This window comes from Pyrus communis, chromosome 14 (genome assembly GCF_963583255.1).
Source record: "Pyrus communis chromosome 14, drPyrComm1.1, whole genome shotgun sequence".
Taxonomy (NCBI): domain Eukaryota; kingdom Viridiplantae; phylum Streptophyta; class Magnoliopsida; order Rosales; family Rosaceae; genus Pyrus; species Pyrus communis.
The window spans coordinates 5590358-5608248 of record NC_084816.1 but is presented as its reverse complement, the minus strand read 5'-3'; the positions used below and the strand labels follow the sequence as shown (position 1 = coordinate 5608248).

Sequence of the window (17891 nt, the reverse complement as noted above, 5' to 3'; positions counted from 1 at the left end):
CAAGGAGTTCGGCATGAGTTGTCTCAAGAAAACATGCAAGTGAATCTGAATAGATTTCACTTCGTTGCCATGTGTTGGCCAAAGAACAAAGGGGCATCTAGCATGTCAAATTTAAGGAGACTGTGTTAAGCCTTTATAAGGAGAATGGATACCCTTTATAATGGGGTTGGACAAATTGAGAGAGAAAAGAGACTGTGTTAAGCCTTGAGTTCTTAATAAAAGAAGGATGATACTTCTTTGCACTCGGGGCTCGTTAAGTCCATAATATACACCTAAATTTAACAGAAAAATAGACGAGGTTAATGAAAAAACCAATAGTACAACACATTATTAAATTCGAAGTCTTAAAAAAACTAATATGTAAGAACTCAAATTAAATTATGGATAAAATTCAGAAATCATTTCTACAACTGGAAACATTGGTAATAGTATACTTTCTCAAATTTGGGCATAGGGCCGTTGGCCCAATACAGTCTCACAATTTATAAGGTCTCTCTCGAGTCTCTCGTACCGACCCTATTCCCAACCGTGAGAATAAGTTCCCCCACTACCCACACACATGGCGTAAAGCTCAACTACTCACCGGCCGCTCTGCTACCATCTCTCTCTCTCCTCGATCTTCACAGAAAGCCTTCAGCTTTCATTGTCGCAGACCCTGAAAATGTCTGGTGGCTTCTTCAGGGTAAGTCGAATTGTATCGGATTTCGACTCAATTAACTAACCCAGATCTTCTAATTCAGAAGCTTTAATTTTTACTGATTGACTTATTTGGATTGTGTTTGTTCAGGGTACGTCCGCCGATCAGGACACTAGGTTTTCCAATAAGCAAGCCAAGCTACTAAAATCTCAGAAATTTGCGCCTGAATTGGAACATTTGGTTAGTCTCTTAATTTTATTTGTTTGAATATAATCGAAATTTGAATTTGCATAGAAATTTTGTTAATTTTTGAGAATTGGGTATTGCTTAAGAGTTGACGAAATCGGGTTTGACCAATTGGTGTGGTTAATTGTGGATGAATTATGTGTTGTAGGTCGATATGTCGAAGGTGAGTATGGATGTTATGCGCCCGTGGATTGCTAATCGGGCAACGGAGCTTCTTGGGTTCGAAGATGAAGTTCTTATCAACTTTATTTATGGTCTTTTGGAAGGAAAGGTAATTTATTGCTTAGCTGATAGGTTTACTGTTAATTATGGCTTTTCGTTAGTGCATAAGTATGTCTAGTTAATAATGAGGGAGGGTGAACCATATGATTTCCCATAGTGATAAATGTTGTCATAGCCCTTCACCTAGATGTCAACTTGTGTTAATTTTGATTATTTATTGATTAAGATTTGTTGGTATGAGATCCCTGGGTCTGTGCATTTGTGGTTAATAGTTATGTTGTTTGAACTGCATATGTTTGCTACAATTTGTAGGTGAATGGGAAGGAAATTCAAATATCGCTTACCGGATTTATGGAGAAAAATACTGTGAAGTTTATGAAAGAGCTTTGGACGCTGCTTATCAGTGCGCAAAACAATGCTAGTGGTGTACCTCAACAATTTTTGGATGCCAAACAAGAAGAAGCACGGAAAAAGAAGGTTAATATATTTTCAGTGTCACATCGAGTTCCAAGTCTGTTGAGATGATACAGCTTTATTAATGATATTGTGTTATGGATTCTTGCAGGAGGAGGCAGACAGGTTTGCAAACGAAATTCAGAAAAAGAAAGAGAAGGAGAGGATAGATCAACAAGAGATGTTGAAGATGGTAATAATATTTCGTGCTGGAGTTCCATTCTCTAGAGCTGGGTTGTTTTGTTTTAACTTCCGTTTGTGTTTTCATGCATTCAGCTAGCTTCTGCAATTATTTGGGTTCATTCCTTTTCCTCAAACTACTGTAGGAAGGAGGGGCTGGTAAGAAAGCTAACAATGCTGCATTGGAGCCAAACACAAAGCATATGTCACCAAGGGATTCAAATGATCGTTATGAGGATGAAAGAGGAGCTGAAAAGAGGAATGGTGTGAAGGCAAGGAACAAGTAAGAAATTTGGAATTGTTTTACCATTCATTAGTGTTGTTGTTATGTGTGCTGTATAACTATGCTTTGCACTTATGCTTAACAAACTTTTCTGTGCATTATGTGTGCTGTATAACTATGCTTTGCTTTGCACTTATGCTTAACAAACTTTTCCGTGCATGGGAATTGTTGAATTGTTTCTTTTCAGTACTAGTAACCATTTGTCTAATTATACTATGCTTCCGTGTTCTTCAACTATATGGAATACTGTAGCCATATCGTTTTGTTGTCTACACGATTTGATGTGAAAGTTCTCTCACTTCTTTTGTTAATTTTATTGTGTAAAACCCACTGTCGTTCTAAAGGTTATACGTGTAATCTCCTGCAGGGTTTCCAGATCTCCAAATTCAGAAAATTCATCTTTGTCTCCTCGGTAATTATCGTGACTATCATCTTCCGTCATTAATATTAAATATACTGCTCGGTTGCTATAGAGCAAATAAAAATTTGGATTTCAGTTCTTTTAAACAAAGGTCCGCCTTCTAGGTCTATCAGTAGGTCACATTCTAAGCTAAAAGTTATCCGAGTATGTTTTGTTATTGAAAATAAAAAAACTCTCGTAATTTATTCTCTTCTGGTTTAAATTTCCTGTTTTGATTTTCATTTCTTAACTAGACTAACATTTTTTTTAGATATTGCATTTATCTAGAGTTTCTCATATATACATTGATAATTCAATTTAGATTTCCTAGCTTTTTCGGGTCTCACAATAATTATAATTATTTAGTGAAAGACACCGATCACGAAGTATTTCCAAGTCGCCAAAAGCATCGAGACGATCCATTTCTTCTGAAAGTGATCGCTCTCCACCAAGACGGCCTATTACAACTGTTCGGAGGCATTCACCTGAGGGATCAATCTCCCCGAGAAGAAGATCACCTTATTCCAGGCAAAGATCTAGATCAAATTCCCAACAAAGATCACCCTCTCCATATCGGCGTAGAGTACGTTCTCCATATTGGCGTAGACCCTCACCTGTCCGGCGCCGCAGATCACCCTCACCTGTCCGGCGCCACAGATCACCCTCACCAGTCAGGCGCCGCAGATCACCCTCCCCTGTGCGGCGTCGCAGATCACCCTCCCCTGTGCGGCGCCACAGATCACCCTCCCCTGTCCGGCGCCGCAGATCACCCTCCCCTGTCCGTCGCCGCAGATCACCATCGCCTGTCCGGCGTCCCAGATCACCCTCGCCTGTCCGGCGTCGCAGGTCACCCTCACCTGTGCGACGTCGCAGGTCGCCCTCTCCTTTGCGACGTTGCAGATCTCGCTCACCTGTGCGTCGCAGATCACCCTCACCTGTACGACGGTCTTATCGAAGATCCCCATTGAATACACGGGATCGGTATGTGTCTCCCTTGCAGCATAGGTCACCAGTTCGTAGCAGGAGGTCACCAACTCCTCTGCATAGGTCTCCGTCTCCGCATGGTCGAAGTTCATCTCCTATTAAGCATGATTCCCCTTCGCCAATCAGGAGAACATCAAAGCTTCGAAGATCTCCCTCACAATCTCCTCAAGAAAGAACCAGGTTTATATAACTATGTTTTTTTAAGAATTCTGTTTTTTTTTTTCCCTGACCCATAGGCTTTTGTTTGGTGCATTGCACGCCAGATTTAAGCACATTAGAAGTTCTGTAGTGGTATCAATTTGTGAGATTAAGTTATGGAGAGCTTTCCTTGTAGGGACTTCTGTTGCATATTGTCAATTAGTTCTTAGCTACCTGTTTAGATAATTTTTTTTTATAAGGCATGTTGAGAAAAACAGCGATCTTATAAAAAACAGTGTTTACAGATCCCTTGAAAAAACTTCTCCCGTGCCACACCGGTCTAGCTCGCATGGGTCATTGCAGAGGGAATTAAAGAATGGGAATGATTCGCGTAAAAGAGCAACAGATTTCTTGCCATCACCAGAGAGGTCTCGCATACTCTCAGAATCTCAACCAGGCGTAAGAAATTCTAGTGAAGAAAGGAGGTATACATCTTGGCTGCATATTTGATTCAAATGATCTCACAACGTTAGTCTTTGATTATTTTATTAGTTTTGTACTTACTATTTCATGCTGCATTAGAAGAAGTTTGTCTAGCCCAGATGAGAGTCCAGTTAGACGACCAAGGGAGCAAATGACTCGGAATGTTAGCTCAAGTCCTCCAAGGAAACTAAGAGAACAACTTCGTCGTGGAAGTCCCGACACAAGTGAAGAGTAAGAACTGAACTATACTAGGTTCATTTGCATTTGAAAATTTATCAGAATATTGTTGATATACTCTTTGTTATCATTTATCATGGTATTATTCAATTCAAAATAAATAAATTATCATAGCATTAGAAGATTTTCATTCTTTCAATTTATCTTTACTAATTTTGGATTTTTTGGTGTGGTATCAGCAAGCCGATAGTTTCTCCTGCTAAGGTTCGTAACAAGGAAGAGTACTCTAAGAATCGCCTGGGTAATAAGGACTTCAGAAACAAAGAGCAGGAGATGAAGAGGTAAATATGCCTGCAACACATTTTATAATGCATATATGATTTTACTTGGATGCACTTAATTTGTAGATCTGACATTGTTACACTCCTGACAGTGGGAAATCTTCTGGGAGGGGGGTTCCTGAAAGTCCTGATCAACAACATTCCCCGACCATATATAAGGACTCTCTACATGGTGAGATGCAAAATCCCAATGATGGTAGAAAATCTGATGAAAAGAACCGCTCTCATTCAAAAAATTCCAAGGACAGTGATCGGCATCACAAACTTGGATCTGTGCACTCATCAGTTGAAAAGGTTGATCCTAGTAATCGAAGTGGTACTGTTGATTCTGGTTCCGAGGAAAGTGGAAAACGCAGAGGTGGGGATAAGGGAAAAAGAAAGAATAAGAGATCAGAGAGGCAAGAAGTTACTTCAGAGGATGATTACAGCAATGATTCTGAAATAGACGAGAGGAAGGATGCTAAAAGGAGAAGGAAAGAGGAAAAGAGATCGAGGAAGGAGAAGAAGCGCCGAAGACGTGAGGAGAGACGTCGCAGAAAAGAAGAACGTCGTGCAGAGAAGCTGAAAGGGAAGAATTACAGTGGTGCTTCTGCTTCAGATGGTGAACATGTAGGCAGGAGGGAGCTTCATTCAAGTGACAATGAAGAGACGGAGGCTGTTCAGAAGAAACTTGAGATTGAGTTACGCAAGAAGGCTCTCGAATCACTTAAAGCAAAAAAGGGCATTAGTCACTAAATTTGTTTCTGTGTTTGGACACTGTGATGTTTAATCTTTTTAATTATATTGAGCAATAACATTTCAGATTTGGTAGGAGTATAATTTGTTTGAATGTGAGTATTTCTATGTTTTGATTACTGTTTAATGTAATCTGTGTTTACTGCTGGCAGCTTAAGTGGATAAATGAGGATTTCCTGAGCAATTCTCTTGAGTTCAACTTTATGCAGACCTTGCTGCTAGATTTTCTGGTAATGGTTGTCCTTTGTGAATTGTGAATATGATTTGTTGTTTTGTAGGATGTCATCATCATATGGATGTGGAGTATTGGTTTTTGTCTGATTTTGATTTTGAATTGGAGTTCTAGGTTTTTTAGTTGTCGAACACTTGATTAAATTTTGTATTTGGGCATTGTTAGCTTGTTTGATGTGCAAAGTTGGTTATAATTTTGGGTAGAATTTGTTCCGGCCGTATGATTGGTTGACATTATTTGTTTCTTACAACGTAAAGAATCTGAAGGTCTTGTCTGTTTCATTGATGAGCATTTACTAAAACTAGCTTCCTGGTTAATTGGTAGATGAAATTTGTGTCAACTAGGTGTGAACTACTTGAGCAGATCATGTGCAGATTCACATTTTGACCATTGATTCAGGTAAGCTTTTCTATGCCTTTACGGGCTCTTTTAGCGGAACAACTCAGTGTCTCTAGGGGAATCCTCTTTCTCCCTCTTTCAATCTAATAATCTTTCTCTTTTCCCCTCCTAGTTTGTATATTGTTGTTACTTTCTTACTTCATTTGTGATTAAATTTTAAGGTTGGCAGCTTGAGAGTTGTTCCTGGGACTAATTTATCTAAAATTGTCCACGGTGCTGTGGTCTGGATTTGTCCGGTCCTGATGTTGATACCAGCTATAAGGTTGGTTGGGATGGTAGTCACATTTAATTTTGATAGGAAAACTTGTTGCTTGGATAATACTTTTCTGTCGTTGGGCAGTACCGTTGAAAAATTGTGATTTTAATCGTTCATTTAGACATGGTATGTGAATCTTTGGCTGCAGTTTTTACTCTCATTTCCTTTCAATAGTCGGTCATAAGTATTTTCTGCATCTTGGCATGGATTTCTATTCATTTTCAGAACTACAATGACACATCTATTTTGATGTATTACCGCCATTTGCAAAAGGATTTGTTTTGCGGTATATGATTAACTTTGAGGTTGTGAGATGGTTTCCGTTGCTAAAGTAAATAGTTTGTTACCGTGGATGCTAGTAGTCTATGCTTAAGAAGCTTAAGAAATAGCATTTAAATAGCAAATTGATTGTGTGAGTTTTGTTGGAGATGTGAAGCATGGAGTTGTATTTGTAACGTGTTGTCTGACTTAGCATAAGTAGATGCGGCTTATGGTTATGGACTTGGATGCTGATACCAACCCTCATGGAAGGGGAATGAAGGATGAGAGCTCATCTGTTTTGTAGTGAAGATCTCGGTGAGCATACTAGTACGCGATTATATTTTGCTTGCCAGGTTGTGTTTAGGTTTTAGGTGTCTTCGACTGAAAATTTGTTTACGTGTTCCCTGAGTTAATATGTTTTCTGGGTTGTCCTTTTTGGTTTCCGACCCTCACCCGTCCATCCTTCACTTTTCGCAGGTAGTCCCTAGCAAAACTCCCATTCAATAGGTTGTTTTCGTGTTCCCTGAGTTACATCGACCTACTTGCTTTAGGCTTCGAGTCTTATGGTACTTCTGTTAAAGAGCAGATACCCTCTTGCCGGAGATTTTGCTCAGTAACTGGGAATACACACCCGTGTGTTGGCATCTCCGGTGAGAGACAAGATTTTTGCTATCCCACCGGCGTGTTGCCATTAAAGTTCCCGAGATCTCTTCTTGCTCACTCTCTTATGGTGCTTCAACGAAACTACCAAAATTATGGACATTAAGTTATTTAGACCATATTATGGAATTCAAATCCGCTTCAGACTATGTCCGGAGGCGACGGACCAAGGAATTCGGGTTGTTCAAGAGAGAAAGAGATCTGAGTTGTTCAAGGACTTGGTTTTGTATGAAGTGGGCCAATGGAATGTGCCAATGAGAGAATTTTCTGGTCCATCGGGTCTGGATATATTCAGAGAGGATCTGAATTGCATACTATGCATCCGCGGGCCATGCCTATCTTATTATTTCTGTGGAATATAGAAATATCATGGCTCTATGTCATTTTCTGGAGGTTCAATCCGCCATTAAAATTCTTGGTGTCCAATTTTCCTCAAGTAGATATACCGTGCCACATGGCGCCGTTTCATTCGCCTGCTTCCATACCCTCCCATCCAGATAATATTCGTGCCAAAGGCTCGTACTGTGCCGGAGCCCGTCATGGATATGCAAAAAATCTGAAGTGTGAGGGAAAGAGCCACTCTTTGCATCAATGGCTCCAACTCTCACTTCCAATTCATTTTTTCTAACCTCCACACCAAACCCATCAAGAGCAACAAACCTCAAGAATCCGAGGTTCTCGGTCTTCACCAAGAGGGCAGGACCCTTGTCTGCGTTTCGGTTTGGTAAGTCCGGGGACGATGGTTCAGTGTCGGACGAAGGACAAGCTGATGACTCCACCAATTCCAGCCCTTTCCGGTTTAATTTTGGCAAAATGCCCGACGTAAAGTCTTTGGTCCCCGTTGTGAGTCGGCCTTCTTTAGGTCTGTCATTCGGGAGCCAAAGAGCGAAGGACCCTGGAACTGTGTTTGTTGCTGGAGCAACCGGGCAGGTTGGGGTTCGGATAGCGCAGACCCTTCTGCGTGAAGGTTTTAGCGTACGGGCTGGTGTGCCTGAGCTTGGTGCTGCTCAGGAGTTGGCTCGAGTTGCTTCTAAATACAAGGTTAGCTTCTCAAACCAATTTTATGAACAATGTCAGTTGCAACAATGTCGTACCAGACTTTATAATGCTCACTTCGACCACGGGACTGATGTAACGTTGTCTAAAATTAACCATGATGATTTTTTTGACGGGAATTATAACGCCTTCTTAAACAATGAAATCAACATTAAAAGTATCGATTGCTTTAGTGGTAGAAGACTTATCTTTCGCTGTGCAAGCATTTTGTACACTAGATCATATCAAATGATGAATCAAAACGCCTCAACGCGGTCGAATCCGTCTTCCAAGATGCTGAGTCCATTGCCAAAGCCATTGGAAACGCCAGCAAAGTAGTCGTCACCATTGGCCCTGCCGAGAATGGTCCAACGACGGAAGTCAGCCCATTTGACGCCTTGCAGGTGATTCAAGCTGCCCAACTGGCCGGTGTTGGCCATGTGGCGATAATCTATGATGGAAACTCAGTGGGATCATCAACGAACAATGTACTAGATGGCATATCTTCATTCTTCAACAACCTCTTCTCGCGAGCTCAGTCATTGACAGTCGCTGAGTTTTTGCAAAAAGTCATCGAAATGGACGTTAGCTACACCTTTATAAAGACAAGCTTGACGGAAGATTTTTCGCTGGAGAGCTCTTATAACATTGTTGTGTCAGCTGAAGGAAGCGGAGGTGCAAACGACTACAAAGTAATGTAATGTAATGTATGCAATATTAGTGTTATGCTTTCGTTTTTATTTTTTGACATTAAACTTTCGTAGTTTGTCCTGATAATATTGAACATTACACAACTAGGTAGCCAAGTCTCAGATTGCAGCCCTGGTGGCAGATGTTTTCTCAAATACTTCCATGACGGAAAATAAGGTACACAAAACTGAAGACATTGCAGATCACATCTTTCGTCAATTGGGCTCTATCTATCTCAGCCGGTTTGACCGTTGTGATAAATGTGATCGATCAAACATTACTTTTTCTTTCCTTCCCATATGTATATATTCAAAGTTATTACATACATTGATTGGTTACTAGTATATAGTATTTTTCTGTTGGCTTCCCTTTGATTTAAATTATTTATTTTTTATGATTGGCAAGGTTGTGGAAGTATATACCGATCCATCTGCACCCATGAGGCCTGTATATCAGCTTTTCGGGTAGAACCCTAGTCATGTTTTCTTATTTAAAAAATTACTTTATATGGAAGATTTTTCTAACTGTGGTGCATGTTTTATTGGCTTTATATAGTACCATCCCTGAGGATGGAAGAAGGAAAGCTTATGCAGAAATGATTGCGAAGGCAAAGGCGGAAGAAGAGGCAATAATAGCTTCCGAGAGAGCGCGCGAAGCAGCTGAGGCGACGAAGAAACTTGAAGAAGAGGTAAAAAAGCTGACCGAGCAAGAAGCTCGCGCCTCAAGTTTAGCTGAAGATGCTCAAGTGAAGGCTGATACTGCAGGGGCCTCAATAGATGGCCTTTTGAACAAGGCAAAAAACATTGGCACAAGGATGTCGTGGGAAAAGTTTAGCACACAAGTTGTGGATACAGTTCAAAAGTCCATAGAGACGCCAAAACCAAAAGTGCAGATTGCGACCGTCAGAGGACAGTCAAGGGCTCGGACTTTATCTCCACAGAAAGCGGTTTCCAAGCCAGTTTCAACTCCAAAACCAGCTTCTTTGAAACCTAAGGAGCAGCCAAAGCCTAAAGCTGAACAAACAGATGCGAAGAAAGAAGTGAGGAAGGTGTTCGGGGGCTTGTTTACGCAGGAAACTGTGTATGTTGACGATGAGTGAGACGATTAATTACTTGCCAAGTAATAGTCTTTTCAGACTATTTTGGTGAAGGAATGTGTAGTAGATTGTGGTGTTATTGAAATTTGGAAGATGTTTAATTTTACACGAGTTCTAGCAAATAATTTTTGTACTGGTTAAAGTCTTTTCTCAATGAATAATGAATTACTCTCTTTCGACATCTTCTTAATAATCCAAACCTTAATTAAGTGAACATTTGCAAAAACACCATACGAAAAACTAATTGCAGAAACTTATGACCTAAGTTACACTAAACTTAAAGCAGACGCGGTCCATTTAAAGCACTTAAAACACAAAACTAAAGTGAAACATAACGAAATGATTCAAAACACTTATCAAATGATTCCGGATCAATTCCAAAACTTGGAATACATACGGTGACGTATATATTAAGATCACATTTCCAGTCGTCTGGTGCTGATTAGGTGCCACTGAACTCAAGGAAAATGTTTTATTAGTCATAAACATTATGTTATAAAGTTGGCTCTTCCATATCAATATCTTATAATGCATCACTTAGCACTGTCTTCTCCAAATAAGAACGACTTTAGTATTAATAGACCCTTCCTTTGGGGAACAAGAAATTGTAGCTTGCTAACAAACCCCTTAGTCGGAAAATCGGCTTAAAATTCGACGGGAAAAATATATTTTCTTGTAATGATATGGAAAGATTATAGTACTAGGAAACACTTCAGCAAACGATACTTAATTGCCATGGTAGTAAAATTTATTACTTGTAAGTTTTGTTAAGTGTTGACACACACGCAAAAAAACATGCTACGGAAATATTTACAGATTGATCATCGGGAACTCAGTGAAAAACAAATTAAATAAACAGAAAAAGTTCATAATTCTTTGAAACCCTAACCCATAATAAGGTTCATCAGAGCACTAAGTCAAATAAGTTGTGATATAAAATGTTTTACGTTAGTGCCTCTAGTATTACTCGTTAAGAAACAGTGTTTCTCCTCAAATGCTTTTCTCTAAAAACTTTAGTTTGAAATTTCTAAAAGATGATTTAGCCAAATTTATTTTGGGTCTTTAAAAAAAATTATGTAGATTATTCTAATTTATTTTTAGGAATATTTTTACCTAAAAATTATTTAAATTCCGATAAATAATGAAAAATCACTTACCTACCTCATTCTTACACATATGCACCACATGAAAGGACATGGAAAACCACACATCCTACCCCAATGCATAGGTTGGTAGAGAGAGAGAGAAAAAAAAGGAAGAATTGTTTGATGAAAGTGAATTTTGTGTGGATGTTTGAACAAATATATAGTTATTTAAAGAGTTTTTGGGTGGATTTGATTTAAATATATTTTTAATTGTTTTAGCCATTGGATTTAATTTTGGGTTGTTAGATCTTGTTTTTTTTATTGTTGAATTTGTTCATATTTGATTTCAACCGTTGGATTTAATGCATTTATAAATTTGACTCTTTAAAAAAAAAAAAGATTCTAGACCATTAGTTCAACCAAAGTGGGTCTTTTGATAATAAAAATAGTCATTCGTCTTTTCTTAAGCGGCCGACAGCGTCAACAATTGAATCCTAACCCCTAACTTTGGCTCATTTGCTAGGTTTAATTTGGCCCAAAAATAAGTTTTAACCAAACCGTTTTTTAGCCTATTGATTGGAGAAGCTTTGAGTGAGTTTAAAACTTAAATTTTGAGTTTTAACCCAACAATTGGAGTTTGTCACATAATTAAAACTTCAAAAGATATCTATGTCATGAAGTTGAAGTTAATAGGTTAGGCCATCTCCAACCAAAGAGGGGCCAGAAGGCTCCTTTTAGCCCTATAGCCCTCTAAGAAATTAATATTTTAATGAACAGTGCCAAGTCATTTTTCTTACCACCTCCAACCAAAGGGCCAAAGGGCCATAGGCCAAATATAGCCCTATGACAAAAAATCATTTCCAATGGAGGGGGCCAAAGGGCCATAGGGCCAAATATAATTTATTATTTTAATTGAATTAATATGGTTACTTAAATTAAACTACCTCAATAATTTTTCGAGATGGAATGTTAATAATTTTTCGAGTTGGAATCTCAATAATTTTACGTCTCGGATTTTGAGTGCCACATGTCAATATGTGAGTAACTTTGTAGATTTCTTGTCAATAAGAAATCTCAATAATTTTACGTCTCGGATTTCTAGTGTCACGTGTCAATATGTGAGTAACTTTGCAGATCATTAAGGAACCGGCAAAAGGGTGGAGTCGAGAAAAATTGAACTCCATCATGATGTCGTGCATCATATTACACAACATGATTGTGGAGGATGAGCAAGATGGGTATATTGATGGAGAGTCTGATGACGACCAAGAAGATCCAAATAGGTTAAGAAGGGCTCGTGCAAAAATATATGACGGGCCTAATTCGCATTTGAATCCAAGAACCGGTAATTTCTTTAAATAAGTACATGATGAGCCATATAATGATACGTTCGCGTGCCACAAACAAGTGCCTACAATAGGATCTTGTTGCACATCTTTGGGCTAAAAGAAGCATGGACTATGCGTTTAAGTTTTATGTTGTTAAATGTTTTTTGTTAACGTTGTTTAATATTGTTTCATGTTGTTTAAGTTTGATGTTATTTAATGATCTTCCATATTGTTTAATGTTGTTTAATGGCTTAGGTAGTTATAGGAAAAAAAAATTAGAATTTTTTAGTTTTTATTTTTAAATTTTGTCCCAAAAAAAAAAAAAAAAAATCAAATCCAACAGCTAACTGGCGTCAGCATGATGTCAGCTAGATGTTGTTAGCTGGCATCACGCTGACGTCAACTAGCTGTTGCATTCAAATCCTAGGCTGGCTGGATTGGGCTAACCAGTTGGCCTAATTTGCTATTTTTGGCTCGGTGGGGCCCACGAGCCTTTTGGCCTAGCCCTTGATTGGAGATGGTTTTTGTGTCATTTCGGGCTATTTTCGACCCTCTAACCCTCTAGTCGGATCGGTTGGAGATGGCCTTAGCTCCAGCCTCCAGGGCTCCATATATATGTGCGTGTGTTTTTACAATGAATTCGTTGAGATATCACCAAACAATTGACCCACAACATCTTTTGGAGATGCTGTAAAACAACAAAAACTTTATTTTAAAGAGCCAAATTCAAAAAAATTATTTCCAAGAAAGCAAAATGAATAGACACTCTTTAAATTTAAAGAGCAATTATTCACTTGTTAAATATTAAAAAAAAAAAAAAAAAAACCAATAAAAATCAAGGATGGACCCTTGAGCAAGGAAAAAAGAAAGAAAGAGAAAGGTGTTCTAGAAAATGAATGGGTTGGGTTTAAATTGTTAATAATAAAATATTCAAAGTTTCTTAAAATAAAAATTATTGGAGAAGAAAAGTTAAACTAAATAGCTAATATAAATTCTTGACACTGTTCATTTGATAGTTTAACAAAAAAATTAAAATTTCTCTTGGATATGCTCTTATGGAAAAATACTATAGTTTGCTTGTCAAATGGGTTATCAATTCAGCTGACTTCATTTCTCTAAAATTGGGTTCCTTCAAAGAACTATTAGGAGACAAACGGTGAGTGTTAAATAGCACTACAACCAATACCCTAACTACACATAGATACGGAGGAGGATTTTCCCCCTTCCTAATCTTACTGTAGGTTTTTGGTCTGATTTCAGTCCCTAATGTGGTTTTGGTCAGTTCAGCTATGGATGCCTTATCAGTTTATTGTATAATGACAATAGTTTCTTTTCTTATCAGTCCCCATCTATTTCGAAATTAAAACTAATTAAATTCAATCCCAACATTGTTTCCCATGTTTTTATTTCTTACTCTTCCATATGTTATATTTGTGTATTCATCAACCATATATTATCTTATCTTCTGATTTGAACACTAACATATAATAGGATGCCCTTTGCTTTGATAACTTAAAAGTCAAAGCTTTTGTTCTATTGGGATGGTTCTTGAATTATATCACTATTTGCTATATGTATATGGAGTAATGTTAGGGAGATTAAATTTGTAGACAAAATTTTGTAAACTAAATGATATAGAAGTTGATGATTGAGTTTTACTTAAACGTTGACAAACGTGCTCATCCTATTGGTGACAAATCATATAGTTTGTAAATTTTGTCTGCAAATTTAGCCTCCCTAGCATTACCCATGTATATGTGTATAAACTGCGTACTTTCTCTATTAATGTCAGGTGTAAGAATATTGTAATATTTTAATGTGGCTCACGTGATACAATTTATGTTTGATATACTCAAGCCATCTCCAACTGAGGACTGGCCAGAGGGCTCGTTTTAGCCCTTTGGTCCTCCAATATATTAATATTTTAATAAACAGTACATAGCCATATTTGCCTCCATCTCCAACCGAGGGCCAAAGGGCCAAATATAATTTATTACTTAAAAACTACAACTTAAATTCAAATCTAACGGCTAAGTGACGTCAGCTAGTCGTTGGTAGATAACGTCATGCTGACGTCAACTAGCTGTTGGATTTGAATTTTTTTGGGCTATAAATAGGGTGGATATTGGGTTATATTTCACACAACTTTAAATTCAATCTATTTCAATTCAATCTCTTTCAATTCAAGTTGCAATGAATTCCAACTTTGGATCCTCTTCGGATTCCAACTGAGGGTCCTCATCCAATTCCTAATTGGAAGAAAAATGGACGCGGATGAGATGAGAAGATGAGGAGTCTGATGAAGAAGATGAAGCATGGCGCAACGCACAAAACATAGCAGCAGCCATGGCTATGGCCATGGTGTGTCAGCAAACTGCGTAACAACCTGAATGGGGTGGCTCTGTTGCTGGTTGCTCTTACAAACCACGAAACAGAGCGATGAGGCATGCCAATCTAATGAACAACTATTTTAACCCCAACTCGGTGTACACATAAGAGAATTTCAGATGTCGCTTCCGGATAAGGCGTTATGTCTTCAAGCGTGTACTTCATGATGTCCAGCAGATCAATCCATATTTTTGACAGAAACATGACATAGCAGGCTGCCCTGGTTTCTCACCTCATCAGAAGGTTATTGTTGCACTCTAAATGATGGTCTATGGCTCCCTAGTTGATTCAATGGATGAAACCCATAGTATGTTTGAGTCTACATGCCTTGAAACTCTTTAACAATTTTATGTCATAATTGTTCAGGTTTACAACGATGAATACCTTCACTAGTCAAATCAAGAAGATCTGGGTCGACTTCTTCGCAAAGCTAAAGACCGTGGGTTTTCGAGCATGATATGATCATTAGACTACATGCATTGGGATTGGAAGAACTGTCCCATCGGATGGCAATGAAGCTTTTGCGGAAGGTCAAGAAAGCCAACTGTTGTGTTAGAGGCGGTTGCCTTGTATGACACATGGATCTTGTGACATCCCACATCGCCCAGGAGAGTGATCCTTAAATGTATATTCCCATCCCTATCTAACACGAAGCCTTTTGGGAGCTCACTGGCTTCGGGTTCCGTAGGAACTCCGAAGTTAAGCGAAAAGGGGCTAGAGCAATCCCATGATGGGTGACCCCACTGGGAAGTTGCTCGTGAGTTCCCAAAAATAAAACCGTGAGGGAATGGTAAGCACAAAACGGACAATATCGTGCTACGGTGGTAGAGTGGGCCCGGGAAGTGATCCGCCTCGGGTCGGGATGTGACAGATCTGGCATGCTTTCTTTGAAGTCCCTGGATCCAAAAATGACATTACAGTTCTTGGCCATTCACTCTCTTCAATATCCTGACGGAAGGTAAAACATCTCAACTTGACTACTACATCAACGATCGTTATTATAATATAGGGTATTACTGGGCAGATGACATCTACCCAAAGTGGGCGACACTTATCCAAGCAATTCCAAACCCTAGGAATGACGCCGAAAAGTTGTTTACCTTACACCAAGAGGCATACCGGAAAGATGTTGAGAGAGCTTTCATTATTCTACAAGCACGGTGGAAGATCATCAGCGAACCGACAAGAGGGTGGAGTCGAGAAAATTTGGACTCTATCATGATGTCTTGCATCATATTATACAATATGATTGTGGAGGATGAGCGAGATGGGTATATTGATGGAGAGTTTGATGGCGACCAAGATGATCCAAATAGGTTAAGAAGGGCTCGTGCAAAAATATATGATGGGCCTAATTTGCCTTTCAATCCAAAAACTGGTAGTATCTCTATAAATGAGTATATAAGGCGCTCTAGAATGATACGTTCATGTGCCACAAATAAGTAGCTATAACAAGATCTTGTTGCACATCTTTGGGCTAAAAATAGCATGGAGTAAGAGTTTAAGTTTTATGTTGTTAAATGTTTTTCAAAATGTTGTTTAAGTTTCATGTTGTTAAATGTTTTTTTTATGTTGTTTAATGTTATTTAATGTTGTTTAATATTGTTTAATGTTATTTATGTTATTGAAAAAATTGAAGGAAAGATTATTGGAAAGGGTAAGAAAATATAATGTAAATAATTGAAATAGAATGAAGTGAGATAATATGGAATGGTGAAAATTATGTGAGAAATGATGTAGGAATGGCTTAGGTATTGCTTGAAAAAAAAAAAAAAAATTTTAAATTTCATAAACCAAGGCATAATTTAAAATTTTAAATGATGTAGGAATGGCTTAGGTGTTTTTGAACGACTTAGGAAAAAAAAAGGGAATTTTTAAATTTCATAAACAAAAATTTGGCCAATAAAAAAAAAAAAACAGTTGAATTTCAAATTTTGGAAACCATTCATATCGGTTATATTCGACAGGAATAAGTACTATTACTATCGGTTATATCCGACAAGAAATTTGACAAGATTAATCAAAATTTTGGCCTAGCCCGGGGCTGGCTAGCTGGCTGGATTGGGCTAGCCGGTTGGCCCTTTGGCCCTTTCAGATTTCATGGGGCCCACGAGTCCTCTGGCCTAGCCTTCGATTGAAGACGATTTTCAGGCAATTTTCGGCCTTCTGGCCCTTTGGACCCTTCGGTTGGAGATGACCTCAGTTAATGAATATTGTTTTTGAAACAATCTTATTAGTCAAATTATAAGAATTGGTTTCCTATTTTATTATTGTGATGGGTGGTAATTAATTACGGGCTTCATTATAAAACATTTCATTTGTTTGCATATAACATTGCACATACCCATCTAATGTGTACACTAATGAAAAACACGTATTAGAGTTTTAACATGCAAGTAAAGATAGAGAGAGAAACCTATAATTTCCTCCATAATGGCTCATTTATGGATCGTTCAAGGTAGAGATTGTAGATGACCTTATGTAATTTATGTATTCCGCAAGTAATAGTTTGTGAAAGTCATGAAGTTCAAGATCTTGGCTCATATATTAGGTCTTATGATTTTACCTAATTTTAAAGTTTACATCAGGCACAACGAGATGAAGTTTAGGAGAATGATTTACATGGAATGGATTTACTGTTGTCACGGTATCTCAATCTAATAATACAATGCTAGATATAAGTTTCTCTATCCACATGACATTGCATTAGTAAATCGGGATGCCATGTGACAAAGCTATGCTGCGGTGAATTCATTTCATGTAAGTTGCTCTCAAAGTCTAAAAATGCTTACAACAATCAAAATACATAGCATATATACATAGTATACGACTGTAGATATGGGAGAACAAAGTAGGGAGTTTCAACATAGATGTAGGATAAGTGCTCGACTATTGACCATGAATATCATGGCAAGTAAATAATGTGAGGTCGTGGAGTGTTGTCCCACATGAGAAAGTTAAGGGACATTGTACGTGTTCATATTAAGAAGTTCAATTAGTATTCTTTTTTATTGCCAATTGATTTTTAGGTGAATTGTAAACTTCTTTTTTATGAGATTAGAGAGTATGTTTGTGCACATTTGAAGCCTAATGTCTGCATGTATTCAGTAGTTAAAATTGTTCACTATTAAGATCAATAATTTTGTCATACATGAAGGAGCATTTAAAGATGTGGAGTGTTG

General features: G+C 38.1%; 1 protein-coding gene across 6 annotated transcripts; it reads left to right on the top strand.

Moving 5' to 3' along the window:
• Positions 1 to 510: 510 nt before the first annotated feature.
• On the top strand, positions 511 to 10089 carry LOC137714879 (protein PLASTID TRANSCRIPTIONALLY ACTIVE 16, chloroplastic-like). Of its 6 annotated transcripts, none has more exons than XM_068454038.1 (14): positions 511 to 682; positions 788 to 877; positions 1032 to 1154; positions 1418 to 1582; positions 1671 to 1751; positions 1885 to 2021; positions 2389 to 2433; positions 2788 to 3585; positions 3840 to 4028; positions 4129 to 4257; positions 4443 to 4544; positions 4637 to 5509; positions 5836 to 5910; positions 6072 to 6326. In XM_068454038.1, the coding sequence occupies exons 1-12, from the start codon at positions 662 to 664 to the stop codon at positions 5277 to 5279; spliced, it is 2523 nt and encodes an 840-aa protein (XP_068310139.1). In that variant the 5' UTR covers positions 511 to 661; the 3' UTR covers positions 5280 to 5509; positions 5836 to 5910; positions 6072 to 6326. The 6 variants fall into 6 exon arrangements, with proteins under 6 accessions (XP_068310139.1, XP_068310138.1, XP_068310137.1 ...); XM_068454037.1 differs by having other exon boundaries at positions 4126 to 4257; positions 5856 to 5910; XM_068454036.1 differs by having other exon boundaries at positions 4126 to 4257.
• The last annotated feature ends 7802 nt before the right edge of the window (positions 10090 to 17891 follow it).

What these genes read in the sequence shown, in the direction of transcription:
- LOC137714879 (XM_068454037.1), top strand. Translation starts at nt 662, where the DNA reads ATGTCTGGTGGCTTCTTCAGG. An exon ending in AATTCTAGTGAAGAAAGGAG is followed by an intron (nt 4,029 to 4,125) that starts GTATACATCTTG and finishes ATGCTGCATTAG; the next exon opens with AAGAAGTTTGTCTAGCCCAG. An exon ending in AAAGAGCAGGAGATGAAGAG is followed by an intron (nt 4,545 to 4,636) that starts GTAAATATGCCT and finishes CACTCCTGACAG; the next exon opens with TGGGAAATCTTCTGGGAGGG.